This window comes from Drosophila ficusphila, unplaced genomic scaffold (genome assembly GCF_018152265.1).
Source record: "Drosophila ficusphila isolate 14025-0441.05 unplaced genomic scaffold, ASM1815226v1 contig_636, whole genome shotgun sequence".
In the NCBI taxonomy this organism is placed as follows: Eukaryota; Metazoa; Arthropoda; class Insecta; order Diptera; family Drosophilidae; genus Drosophila; species Drosophila ficusphila.
The window spans coordinates 1994157-2011124 of record NW_025064569.1 but is presented as its reverse complement, the minus strand read 5'-3'; the positions used below and the strand labels follow the sequence as shown (position 1 = coordinate 2011124).

Below are 16968 nucleotides of genomic sequence, written 5' to 3'. Positions count from 1 at the left end.
GTTAAGATGTTTTATTTGTATAAACTTGCAGGTTTTTTAATTTTTTCGCGTTGTTTACTTTTGACCAAAAAAACAATTTAGCCGTTTGAATAGTGAGAAACGATGAAAAAATGAACCATTCCGATAACGAAACGATGACAAAAAGTTTGTGAAAACCGGAGCACCTAAAACGAAAACGTACGTTTTCGCCCAAAAACGAAAACGAGAAAAAAAAAGTGAAAACCGGAGCCTGCCTGTATCTTTCGAATAAAAAAAATTCATGTCAATCGAATAATCCATCGTTGTTTTATTGCAACTTAAAGTTCTATACCTCTAAAAAAACACCCGTTATAATTGTACCAATGCAATAATAAATGTTACGCCTTGTACATGTGATTGCTGCAATAACACTGTGCGACAAAATTTAACAAAATCTTTGTTTAAGTTACTTTTTTGATTGTTTTCGGTTAAGGTGCATAAATTATTCTATTAAACTATTATTTTTTTTAAAGTAAATTTTTTTCCTGATTTTTTTGGCTTTTTTAGAGGAATCCTTGCGTTGCAAGTTCCATACGTAGTCGCCCAGAGTATAGAGCTGGGAGAAAAAAATTTTAAAGCATTGTGATAAAAGCCTAACGGTATATTTGCTTAATAAATTTTAATTAATAGATATTGAACTTGCATAAACGCTTATAACGGTGAAAAAATATTTTCCCAATATGTGATTATAAGGCTGTGAAATATGCAAAAACGCACGTTTTTGGGACATTTGAGTGTGCGTAAAAGCTGATTGGCTATTGATATTAACAAATCCACAAACTTATATTCTTATTTTGATTAGTAGAAGTGGAAAATAAGAAAAAATCAACTTAAACATTTTTTTGTCGCACAGTGTAATTGAAACAAGTATTTTTTCATAAGCACACAAGAGTTAACGGTTTGAGAAAAAATCGTCGGCGTACAAACAGTCTCTTACGAAAGCACGAGCGTACTGAGCCATAGAGGAGTAAACCCGAACAATTCTACCGCCGATGAGAGTCTACCTTATACTTATTGTACCATGGTGCGATGGAGCGAGAAGTGCGAGAGAGCTAGTGAGAAAGATTAACCGAGAGAGAGAATAAGAAATAATACATACTATATTGGTTTTTGTATTCGTTTACTAGTTAATTATTAGAACTTTAGATTGCAAATCTGTCGCGTCACGTCATTTGCAGTAAACGCAGATTTTTTAACTATTTACAATATTATTACCACTTATGCAGTGTATAAACAGTGAGTTAAATGTATAAATAAACTCTATGAATAATATTTTGTGATACATTTTAAAGTCGTCCTGTACTAAGCAGTTACTCGAAGTAAGTAATATATCGGTTATCTTTTTGTTTATTTACAATTTTTAGGCCAATTGGTTTGAAGGTTATGTAGTTTTAATATTAGGTTGTTTGGTAATGACCAGGGCTAACAGAGTTATGTTCTTAAAAACGTAAAAATATGTATGGATTTATGGACGAAAAAATAGAGAAATATGGACGAAAAAGTTGACAAATATGGAATAAAATGGATAAATATGGATAAATATAGGTAGTATAGACGAAAAAAGGGATAAATATAGGTAAAAAAAATGGATAAACGTAGACGATTATATCGATCATATTAACTTTTTATGACAATGAACAATTAGAAATCGCTACAAACAAACGTGCGCCGTTTGTCTCAAAGATCATTGCAGAACAATATGACATGTTGTGTCAGATTAGTAAAAACATGTTATGTGCGGCCAAACAAACAAAATTTAATAGACCAAATAAAATGTAAACAGTGTTTGTTTACCAACGGCCGACGATAATAAGTATCGATAGACTCGTGAGTCCGGACAGGGTTGCGACCGTTTAAGCCTCTGGAACTGGTTCCCCAGGAATGACTAACTCCAAAAAGGTGAATTCGAAAATTTCTGAGTATTTTTTTTGGCAAAGAGAATATAGAAAGGAAAAAAATTGCATGAGGTCCAGAGGTTAGATCGAAGTTTTCAAGGAGGCAAAAAAATTTTCTAAAATTATAGAAAAAAGTGCATGAAAAGTGAGTTAAAAAAAAATATATAAATAAGAGATAAAGTGGTCAAAGTAAAAAGGAATAAATCGTTATTTAGGTTCAATCACGGAGAGGATCTTGGAGTTAATCTTTTTGGACAAGTGGAAGGAGGAGGCACACCCAAAGAAGAGGGCAAATTTTTTTTGGAAAGGAAAAATTGGCCACTCATGCTGGGTGGCCCCAGGTTTTTTTTGTAGCTTAACTATTTATTTATCAAAATTAATTAGACTTAAGTAAACAAAAAACAGAAACCCCAAGATATGAAGTCCATGTGAGTGAATTAATTATATAGGCCAAATATTTATTCTTGAAAATCATCACATATTTATTTATTTATTGATATTAACATGTGATACAAGCCTTATTTATTTATTATTCTCTGTTCAGTTAATTATTATTTATTTATTATTTATTTATATACGTTCTATGTATTCGTCCCGCGGTACCGTGGTTAGGTGTTAGGTGTTATATGTGTTAATGTATAAGTGCAAGATTGAATTTATAATGAATTAAAAAGAAAGATGAACGTAAGCGAGTAGATTCCTCAAGTGGGGGGGAGTGAGATGGTATAAAAGATGTTTCCATGAAAACTATATTTGGGAGATGTGTCCGAAAGTGGAACGAGGATGCACTCATGGTTGGGTGGGACTCCGAGGGCTACCAATTTGGTGAGGTAGTCCAATCTGGATATTCCGAAAATTTCCGTTGTGTTCAAATTAGTTGTCCAGATCCAAAAAAATTCCGTTTTGTTTGTTTTTTTTTTTTGTTGTGTCTGCTGCGTGTAAGAATTTGTGGTTGTTCCCCCCCCTGGGATCACGCTGACTAGCCGGCAACTCCACCGCGCGAAAAGCAGGACATGACAAACAAAACTACGGCGTTTGTCACTCAATATGTGTTTAAATGATGAAAATGAATTTAAGAGACATAAGAAATGAAAGCATGAAATATGGAATAAATACTGAATCTTGTTTTGTTTTCTTTCCATTATTTATTATCGAGTATAAGGCAAACGACAGAAATTTCATAATATTTGAGCCAAACATATCTTTCTATAGGTTTTGAGACACTTTAATGCTCAAAATATGGATTTATTCAAGTAATTGTGTAAAATATGGATTTACAGGAAAAAAGGCGAAAATATGGAAATAAATATTTTTTCATTTAAAAACATAACTCTGTTAGCCCTGGTAATGACATACCGGTTTTTACATTCAAATTTCGCGCTTCGCTTGTGAAGTCAAATATAATCGTATCTGGCAATGCTGTATATCGTTTAAAAGGTGTTGGCATCACCTTTAAAATAACATATAGTTTGTTTACATGAGCTTGAAATGGAGTTCACAAACGCAGAAATTCGGGCAATTTTGAAATTTTATTTCGCACAGGGAAAAACTGCTGCGGAAACTCGCAGACAGATTATTGCTGTCTTAGGAGATAACAAACTTTCGATTCGAACCGCCGAACAGTGGTTTAGGCGATTCCGAAGTGGCAATTTTGATATCGAAACACCCAAGCCTTCCGGACGACCAGTGACCGTTGATACGGATAAAATCATGGAAATAGTGGATCGAGACTATTAAAACTTTTTGAAAAATTCTTTTTTGCAGTTCCTATTATTTTTGATTAAAGAAACTTTTTGCATCCAAAAATTTTAGTTTTGAAGACGAGGGAAAAATTTTTTTTTTTACTTTTTTTTTAAATGGCCCTTTTCAATAAATATCGAATGAATTGAGAAAAGTATGGTATCATTCAAACGGCATTTGAATTACCTTTCCATTGATACCAAAACTTAAAAGAAGCAAGTTCAGGTGAAGGAGTGAAGGAGACACCTTAGACCCTATAAAGTATATATATTCTTGATCAGCATCACGATCTGAATCGAAATCCGTCTGTACGTCTGTCCGTCTCACAGTGGGCCCAATGAGACATTTGGCGGAATAAAAGTCCAAATAAAATTATTTAATATTTGGTTAAATTTTTTTTTATTTCAATGTTAACACTCTTTGAAGCTCACAAAAGCTTGTTAAAAGCTTTAAAATGGCTGTTGTGATCAATTGTGAGCTTCCGAAGTAATCATATGTTTTTCACGTGTGTATGCAAATTTTTAAGGTTAATTTTTAGTCGCGTTTAATATTTTGAAAATTACTCAAATTGACAATTTTTTATTGAAGAAACCATTGTTTTCGTTAAACTAAGGTATGTACTAAATGTAAATAACGTGTTCGTGATTCGTCTATGTATGTGTAGCCTAAAAATATATTTTTATTAATATGCTTTTGAAGTAATGATGTTTAAACGCTTTACTGTCTTTGTTGGACTGTAACTAATGTGATTCAATCGTATTCATGCTAATGTTAGTATTTGTGAGAAGTGTAAGTCCCTGTGGTGTCAAAATGTCCAAAATGAGAGCCAACTACGGCCAATTCTTAAGTCTATTACACTTTATAGGTGGAATGTCAGTCCCTAGGAGACTTCTTTTTGCCTTGTGGCTTAGCGAAAGTGTAGCAGAAAAAATTTTGGTGCTTACCGAATATGTGTTTGGGCAAATTTCAAAAAGCAGCTGTTTATCTGAAGTTGAACAACAAAAAATAAAAAAAAATTTGTCAAACTTTGTTAGCCGGCTTACAACAAAATGGAAAACTTGCTATTACAACAAAGCATTTTTGAAAAAAAAAATCAGAAATGGCTTGATATGCCACTGATATTACATAATGTAACGTCAACTATTGATATTGGCAGACCAAGGAAGAATTTTGGTGATCTGTGCCCGAAAGCCCAAGTCAAAAAAGTAGCTAACTTAGTTCAGGAATCGACTTGTGAACAGTTGTTGGTAGCAACATGTAGCAGTTTGTACAAGTCCGGAATGCGCACTGCTTCAAAAATAGTGTGTTCTTTAAATAATGATGAGAAATCTGGACGAAACATAAAACAGTCACTGGAAACACCAAGGAATCTACCTGTTCCTTTCACTCCAGAAGAAGCGCTTGCAGGGGCGGATTAAGACAATTTGCCGCCCTAGGCAGTTTTGATTTTGCCGCCCTAGACTGCAGCCTAATTTTTACCTTTATATCATTGTTTTATTGACCTTGTGTTACACGGTTGCATGAATTTCCACATTAGGAATATGGGTTTAATCAAAGAAGCAGGTAGTGATGGTTCAGAATTCTTTATTAATATCACCTTTTGTGTCAGTTGTACATATTAACATAAGTATTTGTATATCTGTGCGTTTGTTCGTTTATTTGGCTTATGTGTTCTTACGTCGTGCTTTACGAATCGCAAAATCAGAAATGATTGCATCGCATTCTACCTCATGTAAAACTTCCGCTTCTATTGCCAACAAAGCCAAAGAATTCAAGCGATTTTGTCCAATAGTTGATCTAAAGTAATTTTTAACTCGTTTCAAACAAGAAAACGATCTCTCACCGCTGCAGTTTGTGATAGCCATGGAAAGGAAAATTCTGTAAGCAATGTCGACATTAGGAAACACTTCGACAAGATCTTTACATCTGAAAAAGTTGAAAGTTTCAATAGGTGTGTGTGTTTTCAAACCCAGATCACATTCAAGATATGCTTTGAAATGAATCAATTCATCATCCAAACAACTTTCCAAATCTTCATTGAATGCTTCTTGCAAAGCTTTTGCTTTTTCACGGATTTCCACATTATTCATGTTTTTCAAATCAATCAAAACAGAGAACTTATCGCAAACTTCTTCATATTTTTGGCACCTTTCACGTAATTCAAATAATAAATTGTCAAAGATGACATTGTACGTGTTGACTCTGAAATCATCTTTTCCAAGCAATGTTACCTCCTCTGTTCCTGTTTCATCTTCATAAATTTTCCGACGTTTAACCCTGCCTTGAAGTGTTTTGTATTCTTGGTTGACTGACAACTCGAATGCTTTTTTTCAAAAAAGTCAAAATCATCACGTGCATCACTTGCAACTTTTATAAGACTTTGATACAATTGAACTTCATTCAGGTTGGTAAGCGTGGATTGTAATTTTTTGCTCACAGCATTGAATTTGGAAAGTAAAAAACTCCACAAAGATTGCATAAAAGCTGTTTCAAGCAATTCGAAACGAGTCCTAATACCTTTGGCTTCATTTCGTGTAACAGCTTTTTGTGAAAGATCGTTTTCTATGTAATACAAAGCTTGAAGTATTTCAGTATAATACTGATCGACAGTGCGAACGGCATCGTTGCGAGCTGACCAACGTGTTAATGAAAGAGATTTCACAGTAATTTTCTCAGATTTCTTGCAGTAAGATTGGAGAATATCCCAACGACTCGTAGATGCTGAGAAAAAGTTATATAAACTTTGAAGATCATTAAAAAAAAGCAGCAGCTGTGGAACTACTTTCAACTGCGTGATTTCCAACTAAATTAAGCGAATGAGCTGCACAGGGAACATATTCAGCGTATTCGTTACGATTTTTGATCAATTGTTGCAATCCCGCATAAATACCGGACATATTTCGGGCTGTGTCATACGACTGACCTCGACAATCTTTGATATCAATTTGTAAATCACCCAAAGTAGAAATTACAACATTTTCCATTTCGACAGCCTTGTGGCCCGCATTTTGTAGAAATTTCACGAAACGCTCTACTGGCATACCGTCTTTTTTCACGTAACGCAGTAAAAGACACAGCTGATCCACATGTGAAATGTCAGGTGTGGAATCAACAATGATAGAGTAATATTTCGCACATTTGACCTCTTGAATGATTACATTTAATACCTTATCAGCTAATATTTGGATGAACTCTTCGCAAATTGTTTTGGACAGATAACTGGTACTACCGATGCCTTTATTTCCAAATTTCGAAATATGCTCTTTCAAAAATGGATCGAATTCGGCTATCAATTCTAAAAGCATCAAATAGTTTCCGTTGTGAAGAGAACCAAACTTTTCTTCGTGCCCTCTAAAAGGCAATCCACGTGAAGCTTAACTCTTAATGACAGCGACGACTCGTTTCAAAACATTTTTCCAGTAAACTACTTCTTTGTCATATTCAGCGAGCAGAGTTTTGTCGATTCGACCAAAAGCACTCGCTCTATCTTTCAAAGTTTTCAAAGAAGTTTGATGCTTTTCAGAATTTTCATGTTGACTCATTCTTACGCCCGCATTTTTCCAATCACTGAATCCATCTTTGTCAGAGAAAGCAGATTCACCGCCAAAAAGAAAACATGGAGCACAATATACCGATCCTTTTGCTTCCAGAATATACTAACCAGACACGGGAAGTTTTTTCACCATTCGCAAGTTTTCTTTCGAACATGGATGAATTCAAAGACCGCGTTATATTATTGTTCACTCTTTTTGACTGCGAAAAATCCAGATGTTCATTTCTCTTATAATTATACTTAGCGATATGATCACGTAATTCGTCATTTATGAGCCATTCCGCAGGGTCATCGCTGAATAAAAATTTCGACTTGTTATGAACGTCTGATGATGCTATCTCTTCCGTAGATTCTGAAAAAATTGTTCAAATGTTTATGTATGTTATGTACTTTTTAATCTGCGCACAAATTTTTTTAACAAAAATACAGAAAATCTAGAAACCAGAAGTATAACCTTGAATCAATTATAATGAGAAAAGAATTTAAAAAAAATAGTAAATTATAGAGGAACAAAAATTAATGGAACTCGAAACTTTAATTTACCTGCGAAATCTGTTGTTTCTTCAGAAATTTGGCTTTTTTCAGCAACGGTCGAACTACTCGAACTACCCGCATCACTTTGACTTCCGTGAAGCGTGAAATACGAGGAGATTTTTTTGGTTTTTGCTATAACATCGTCATCTTTTATTTTTCTTTTTGCGGCTTGCTTGCGATATTCGGCACCGCTTAATCGATTTCGCCCGTCACTCATTTTTATTGAAAGGTAAAAATAACTGTTCTCTTTATCGATATACATATTGATCTTTCAATTCAAATTGATGAAAGCTTAAAAGAAATTTTTATGTGATTGCGCGATATTGCACACATATGTCTTCACAACAATAACACGAGCCTGGTCACATCGGGAGCGTACCTTCGCGAATTGGCGCAAAGATGGCTGCCGCGAACGCGCGGGAAATTCAAACGCACGGTAATTTTCGGTTATAATGATTGTGCGTTTGAATTTCCGCGTGTTCGCGGCAGCGAAAAGAAGTATATTGACCTTAGAGTAAAAATTTTTTGTGTCTATTAAAAAATATTATTTTATGTAGTGTTAACAGTCGAAATTTGCCGCCCCTAAAAATTTGCCGCCCTAGGCAGCTGCCTATGTTGCCTATACGGTAAATCCGCCACTGAGCGCTTGCATTCTATATTGATGTAGGCCACACAAAGCATACATACAAACTAACCAGATGTTCTGCAAAAGAAAGGAACGCAAATATTTACCCAAGTTATCAAAAGCTGCATTCAGCAAAGATTTTATGTTACCCAAAAAATCTAAAATTTACGGATTGTTCTGCTGAAACGACACTGCAAAGCTTAGTCGACCATACGATAAGCCGTATTATAAAATCGTACCCGCAAGGCTTTGAAGAGCAGAAATTATTAAATGATAACAATACCATTTTAACTGCCATATATAAATGGGGATGCGATGGCAGCAGTGGTCACTCAACTTATCGTCAAAAGTTTAATGATAGTGAACTGAGTATGGTCGATCAGCACCTATTTTCTGTCTGTCTTGTTCCTTTGCAAGTGCAGCTTGGAGTTAAAATTTTGTCGAAGAACGATAGACCTTCATCAACTCGATATTGTCAGCCCATTAAGCTAATTTGCCAAAAGGAATCGACTGAATTAATTATTTCTGAGACTGAAAATATAAATAGTCAAATATTAGCAATTAAACCAACAATAACCGATTCGTATACAATTTTCCATAAATTTAACATGACCATGTTGGATGGAAAAACATTTAGTGTCCTTGCAGAAGCCTCTTCGCAAATATGTGGACTTTGTCGAGCAGCACCAAAAAATATGAATAATTTAGATTTGGTGAAAAGTTATGAAGTTGATGCCGACTTATTTAAATATGGGCTGTCAACCCTTCATGCCTGGATACGATTTTTCGAATGTGTTTCACACATTTCTTACCGACTTCAATTAAAAAATGGCAAGTTCGCGGTAATGATAAGCCGGTTGTACAGGCACGAAAATCTGAAATTCATGTGCAACTTAGAGAGGAAATGGGCTTATTGGTAGATATACCTATTGCTCATAGTAGAAATACAAACAATGGTAATACTGCGAGACGGTTTTTCAAAGAACCAGAATTGGTATCAAGAATTACCGGAGTCAGAAAAGAGCTTATATATAAGTTCAGTGTAATTCTTCGTGTACTGGCCAGTGGACATAATATCGATTAGAAGACATTTCGCTCATACATGCTATGGAAACGGCCGAAATGTTTATTGAATTATACCCATGGTATTACATGCCCGCGTCCATTCACAAAATATTAATCCATGGTGCAGACGTCATAAACCATGTAAGTCTGCCTATTGGATTAATGTCTGAAGAGGCACTCGAAGCCAGGAATAAAGATTTAAGGAGAATACGACTGAACCACTCTAGGAAAGACAAAAGAGTTAATACGATGCAAGATGTTATGAATGGGTTAATTATTTCATCAGATCCATTAATAACATCCTTATCTAAGCCATCACAGTTATCCAAAAAGCCCGTCAATTTAGATGAGGATGTTGTCAAGCTGCTTGCTTTTCCTAACAATTCATTGGTCGACTCCGACACATCGGATTCTGAATAGCCCTAATATATATTTTTATAATTTTTTAAAATTATTTTTATTATTTTCATATAATTGTTTATTGAATTTAAAATGTTTAAAAATATATTTTTTGAAAGACTATAAAGTTACAAAATTCACTATATTTATACCCTTGCAGAGCAAAGGATATTATAATTTCAGTCAGAAGTTTGCAACGCAGTGAAGGAGACACCTCAAACCCTATAAAGTATATACAGTAGAATCCGGTTATAACGACTTCCAAGGGACCGACCATTTTTCGTCGTTATAACCGGAAGACGCACTAAGCAAAAGGAGGAACTTTTTTTTTTTTTTGATTATTTTATGGTTGCTGTGTTTGTTATAGGTTTTTAAAATAAATCAAATTAATTTTTTAATTAAAACGAAAAATTTAATAAATTAAATTCAAAAACATAGGTTTTTCTAAATACTGAAAACTGAATGAGCTTATTATTGCACATATTGCATTTGGCAAATTAAAACATTCAGTTTTACTCGGAAAAAAGCAGAAAAAACTAGAAATATAACGGGACATCTCATGGAATTGACTATGAGGTCTGCACCACAGTGTTGCCAGATTTTGAGAGATAAAATAAGCTAGATTGAAGAAAAAAATAAGCTAGAATAAGCTAAAAATTAAAAAAAAAAGCTTAAAATAAGCTAACCATGGAAAACATTAAAACAGTTGATTTTTTACTTTTAATAATACGATATTTATATAACTATTAAATTAAAGAAATAATTTTATCAACTTCCTCATTAGATTCATTATATTTTGCCGAAGATTGTATTAAAGCGAGGTATTTCGTTGGCAGTTGGTACTCATGGCAACATTTTCCATGACGTCGCAGTCCATATCTATAACATTAAAACAAAAATACTTTGTATATTTTAAATAATTTAAAATTTCAAAAACAAACCTTATTCTTAAAATTGCGTTTAAGCTTTTTAAAGACATTTTGTTGCGCATTTTTGATTTAACAATGTTCATACTCAAATAACTTGGCCCCAATCGACACCTTACAAAAGCAGCAGTACGCTTTTGTCGAGACAGTTGGCACTTTGCGTAGCCACTGCTTAAATTCTTCGAAATTTAACCACAAATCGCGGAAATTCTGTTTGTAAGTCACTTTCGGCATGTTTCTAAAACGACGCAACAACAATCGCAAATCAAACATGTGCAAAATTTCAGTGTGACCGAGACTTGCTAACGATTATTATTAAAATACCAACAACAAAATATGCTTTTGTCCAAATTATCGATAAAAATTACCAAAAATTATAATACAATTTTTTTAAGCCAAAATTAGCTAAATTAAATTGGAAATAAGCCAGATTTTAAGCTATATGCATTTCAAGTATTTTTCAAGCTATTTCATTTTAAAATATGCTAAATCTAGCTTAAAATAAGCTAAAATGGCAACAATGCTGCACCATGGTATAATAAGTACAAGGTAGTCTCGTCGGCTTTTTTTTCCCCCTATTGGTCACTACAATGAGTGCGAGTGAGAGGGTGTTTTCCCGTAAGTGCGAAAGAAACAGAAGAAGATGATGTCGTAAAAACCTTATGCTGTGCACGGGGTTTAAAAAGGACTGTTATATGACAATGAGTATTAATTGTTCCGTAATTTTTGGTTTTTACCCAAAGCTGCCCTTTAGGACTCGCTCCCATATTGTTCACATTTCAAAATATTTTTCTGCAATATTACATGTTACGCCTTGTATGTGCTTGCTGCAATAGTTGCAACAAGTATTTTTCATAAGCAAACAAGGGTTAACGTTTTGAGAAAAAATCGTCCGCGGACAACCCCTCACTTCGAAATCCCGAGCGCACTGAACCATAGGGGGAAAAAACCCGAGCGATTTTGCAGCCGACGAGACTACCTTGTATAATTCTACCATGGTCTGCACACACAGTGTGACGTCGGCATTGCACTTCGACTCTCTCTCTCTCGCAGCAGCGTTGTTAAGACGACAGCTAAAACTAACAGAGAGTTGTGCCAGTGCAAGATCCTTCGTGTCGCTGCTACGCATACAAGCAAGGGTGCCGATCACTGACAAATACATACATTTCTAACAGCGTGTTTTGATGCTTAAATTTTGAACTATGGCACTGTATTTTTTCCGGCACTATATCCGGCGCAATATCCGGTTAAATTTTCCAATTTTCCTGAAAAATTTCATTCTTATAAGCGGTTTGTCGCTTAAAGCGGAAACGCTTTAAGCGGAGGCCCTTTCATATAACTTTGTATGGGGACCAACCAAACCATCGAGTTTTCGTCGCACAACCCGGACGGACACTATAAGCGGAGTCGTTATAACAGGATTCTACTGTATATTCTTTATCAGCATCACGATCTGAATCGAAATCCGTCTGTACGTCGGTCCGTCTGTTTTCTAACTACTATTGAATTTCGGTTTAAATTTTATCAAAATCGGATAACTCTATCATATAGCTACCATAGGAGAGATCAAAAAGAAATATATAGAATTAAAGGAAATTAATTGATAACGTCATTGTTTTTCATCACACGACTATGATTTTTTGGGTATCAAGTTTTTTAACTAGCCTTGATTTATAAAAAAAAATTCATAAAAATCGGACAACTATATCATATAGCTGCCATAGGAAAGATCGAAAAATCTATATAGAATTAATGGAAATAAAATGATAACATCGTTATTTCTCTTCAGAAAACCACGATTTTTGAATATTGAGTTTTCTAACGACTCTTGAATAACAAATTAAATTTTATCAAAATCAGACGACTATATCATATAGCTGCCATATGAACAATAGTCAAAAATATGGAAAATGAATAGAAAAGTCGTCGTAGCTTCGATAATGTTTGGCCTTTGTGTATTCTGTTCGAAGTATTTGATGACTGCAAGGGTATATAAGCTTCGGCTTGCCGAAGCTAGCTTCCTTTCTTGTTTTTATATGAATCGTATGAGATTTACTTGGGGTAACACATTAATATTTTCAGAATATGTCAAGAATACATTAAGGATATTAAGTTAAAATTTTCAATAAAATATAAATTCATTTACCCGAGTTATTATTAAAATTCCGCTAGCAGAGGCACTTGGCCCACTGTGCGTCTGTCCGTCTGTCTGTTTCTATGTAAACTAGTCTCTCAGTTTTGAAGCTATTGTGCTGAAACTTTCCCAAAAGTTGTGTAGTTATTGCACGCAGTATATAAGTCGGAACGAGCCGGATCGGCCGACTATATCGAATAGCTCCCATACGAGAGATTGAAAAAAAATTCTCACTGCGTTGTTTTTGATCAGATCGACTTGATTTCTTCCAGATGGTGTTTATTTACTACGGTCGAATTTCGGATTAAGTTTTATCAAATCCTCTTGTTGTTTCTTTAAACGCCCTTCCCCTAAAAAAAAGTCAGAGAGTTGGATGCTTAAGGCGAAAGCTCACCTGATGTAAACGTTATTTCGCTGACCATCATCCAGCGGGCAGCGAAGTACAAATGCAACTGAAGAAAGCGACCCAGACGATGGTGCAATTTGATTGTCACGTCCCGGGCGTGATCCAGAACATGGTCGGGCATGTAGGAAAACTGCACCGGTTCCGCAGCGAACTGGCGTCCATCGATGCTAAAGAAAACTTTGGCGTGGACGAACACCTGCAACCAAAAAGTCGGGAATAAGTGACTGTGTCAAAGCCCCAGTTCAGCAAACAAAGATATTAACAAAGGTTTCGCCATCGGAGGTTATGTTAGTAAGTCGCCAATAGATCCGCTATATCCAATAGTTTGCGCTTGTTTATGTTTGGCACCTAATTTAAACTTAAATTATTCCTCATTTCTACATCACCTGAGAGAATAACCAAAGAGTCACAACCGAAAAAATTCCCACCAAAAAAATATAATTTGGACAGTCCTGATGGACGCAATTATTATTATCGCGATCTTCAAAGGGAATAACATTTCCTGAGACGACGCATTAGCTACAAGAGAGGCCTAATGGTGTGTTAGTCGGTATTAATCTTTGGCATTTGCGACTTTCAATTTTTTATGCCCTTGCAGAGCAAAAGGATATTATAATTTCAGTCAGAAGTAGACAATGCAGTGAAGGAGACAGCTCAGACCCCAAAAAGCATATAAATTCTTTATCAGCATCACGATCTATATCGATAGGTCTGTACGTCTGTCCCTTTGTCCGTCTGTCCGTTTCTTTTTAAACTAGGCCCTCCTTTTCTATGTAAACTAGTCTCTCAGTTTTAAAGCTATCTTGCTGAAACTTTACCAAAAGTTGTGTACTTATTGCACGCAGAAAAAAAGTCGAAACAGGCTGGGTCGTGCGACTATATCTGATAGCTTCCGTATGAGAGAAGGAGAAAAAAACCTCACGACGTTGGTCTTGATCATATCGACTTGATTTCTTTCAGGTGGTGTTTTTTCCTTTCTCGCGAACCGAGCCGTACGATACACGGCAGCGCCCCTCGGTCGGTTGGGCGGAACGTTGTGGCCGTGGGATACGCGCGAAAAAAAAGATCTTCTGATATGTCGGCATATACCCGCCCGAAATTTCTAACTGCAACAGGGCACCACACAGCTTAGGCTGGGGAAAAGACACAAATTATCCGGAGCGACAGGTGTTTATCTTATGGCCTATTTTGAAGCAATACAAATCCCGTGATGCTTGACCTGGGCCACTGCTTGGTAGCATTTCTGTCTTGGAATGAGAATCTGAATATGCTTTCTAGAAACGTCTTCTAGAACTTCTTTGAAGTATCGTGTATTGTGATATGTAATATTTAAAGTTATGGTAGGGTGCCCCGAGTATCATATACCCGTCACTCAGTTATGGAGCCGAAAGTATGGTGCCTGAATTAGTATCTGCATTGGCTTAGTTGGATAATTGGCTTAGGTGTCCCTAAAGCCCTAAAGGTTGTGGGCGTAAAAGTGATCAAAAATGGTCAAAACACTATTCGCTGTATTTTTGTGAGTGGGACTTAAATATAATATCCAATGCTGTTGTATAAGAACACAATTGGATATTCAATGTTTTTTCGGAAGATAATTACCTGAACATCCTTGCTGAACATGTTGTTGGCATGTATGACAACAGCACTGAAATTCCGTACTGTCTCAAACTCAAATGTAATCTGCACAGGCTTACCAAGCAAAGTGTCATTTCGCCAACCAACCCACTCGTAGCCTGGAAAAAAAAATGGAACAAACTTGTATTCACGTATTTACCAAAACTTCTTAGCCAAAATGACGAAAAAATACGTATTGTGCTAAAACAACATAAATCGAAAAATAAAAATACATTGCCCCAATTTTATTTATCATGCTGCACACCTACACAAACTGTCTGTAACTTTTCATTTCTTTAACTTTAAACCCAATTTGTCAAGAAAAAACAAGAAAATCTTTCGAAGGTTGTTGGGATATGGGTGTTTCTGCCGAAAAATGCGTTTTTCAGAAAGACAACGACCCGAAGCACACGTCCATATTGGTGAAAAATTGGATTTCAAAACCGAAGTTTCATTCTATGAAACAATCTCCCGACATGAATCCAATAGAAAACCAGCTGGGCCATGTGAAATCGCAGCTGGCGAAGTATGCAGTTCCTCCAAGTGGAATGAAGGAGTTCTGGGAACGGACACAGGACGTATGGAATGCTATTCCCCCGAAAATGGTACAACGGTATACCCAAAGTATGCCCAATCGCATAGAAGAGCTGGAAAAGTCCAAGCGGATGTGGACTCATGATTAAAAAATCATTAATAAAAATATTTGTTAAAAAAATAACCAGAGTGCAAACTGTAACATTTGACTTTTTTTTACAGTTTGGCGTGTCATTTTCTTAAACTGATATCAAATGGCTTTTAATTTTACTAAATAGTTGTGAATCTCAAGAGAAAAGGTAATTATAATTCTTTGTTATAAATACGACGTAATTGTTATTTATCTATGTATGCAGGCGTAGATATCAACAAATCAGCCGAAAAAAGGCTCTGACGAAGAGAACAACGGACCAAAAAAATCCAGAGTTGGTAAATCTAAAGTATGGAAGTTTTTTTCTAGGTCAAATGATGGTAAGTCCGGCTAAGGGCGTATTTTGTCATAAGGTGTATAAAACAAGCGGGAACACATCGAATCTTTTCGACCACATGAAGCGTATTCATCCAACATTAAGCGCTGATGATTTGCCGTCGACTTCAAAGAAAATAGATTTTTTTGTTAGTACAATTTATGAATCGAATTCAACCAGAAAAGCTGAACTTGATAGGGCTGTCATGAAATACGTAGCCACAGACATGCGTCCGTTTTCAGTAGTGGCAGACACTGGCTTTCGCGAGATGCTGAATGTTTTTGATCCCCGCTACAAGTTACCCTGTCGAAAGACATTGCAAAATGTTATGACGGCAGAGCAATTCGAGGATAAACAAAGGAAACTAATGGCCATATAAAGAGAAATAGAATTTTGCGCTATTTCCACAGATCTATGCACATCGCAAGCTAATGAAGCCTATATTACTGTGACATGCACATTCGTCTCAAACGAATTTAAGCTGCAAACTGCCGTTTTGCCCACGAACAAATTGCTATCGGAAACAAATCACACAGCAGAAAATATTAAGGACAGTTTGCAAGCCGTTTTTGACAAGTGGGACATTTCTTCCAAAATTGTGGCAATAGTTACAGATAATGCGAGTTCGATGATAAAGGCGTGTGAATTGCTCCAAAAAAGAAATTTACCCTGTTTTGCTCATACCTTAAATTTAGTGGTGCAAGGCTGTCTCAAGCTAGACTGTTTGGTCCCTGTCCTAAATAAATGCAAAGCAACAGTCACATATTTTAAATCCAGTTCCATAGCATATAAAAAGCTAAAAGACTGCCAAGATGGGAACACGAAATATAGTCTGAAGCAGGAAGTTCCTATTCGATGGAACAGTGCTTACCATATCGACGCATTTCCGCGAATGTATCGTATATTGAAAAATCAAATTTTACAGGAGAAGCTTTTTCTTTTTTTTTGTATTTCTGAATTTTTGTGCGATTGCAGTATTTAAATGCAAATGAAAAAAAATTTGTATGGACATACGATAATTTCGCGCGCACATTGTAACATACGATAAAATTGAAACT

At 35.6% G+C, this 16968-nt stretch overlaps 1 protein-coding gene across 1 annotated transcript in view; it reads right to left on the bottom strand.

The window, feature by feature from the left end:
• LOC108101656 (discoidin domain-containing receptor 2) overlaps positions 1–14949 on the bottom strand; it is a 147244-nt gene extending 132295 nt beyond the window's left edge. The window contains exons 1-2 of the mRNA XM_043208768.1: positions 14895–14949; positions 13284–13491 (exon numbers count right to left, since the gene is read on the bottom strand). Of these exons, the coding sequence (XP_043064703.1) occupies positions 13284–13491; positions 14895–14915 (229 nt within the window). The 5' untranslated portion in view covers positions 14916–14949. The remainder of the gene's footprint in view (positions 1–13283; positions 13492–14894) is intronic.
• Between the last annotated feature and the right edge of the window lie 2019 nt (positions 14950–16968).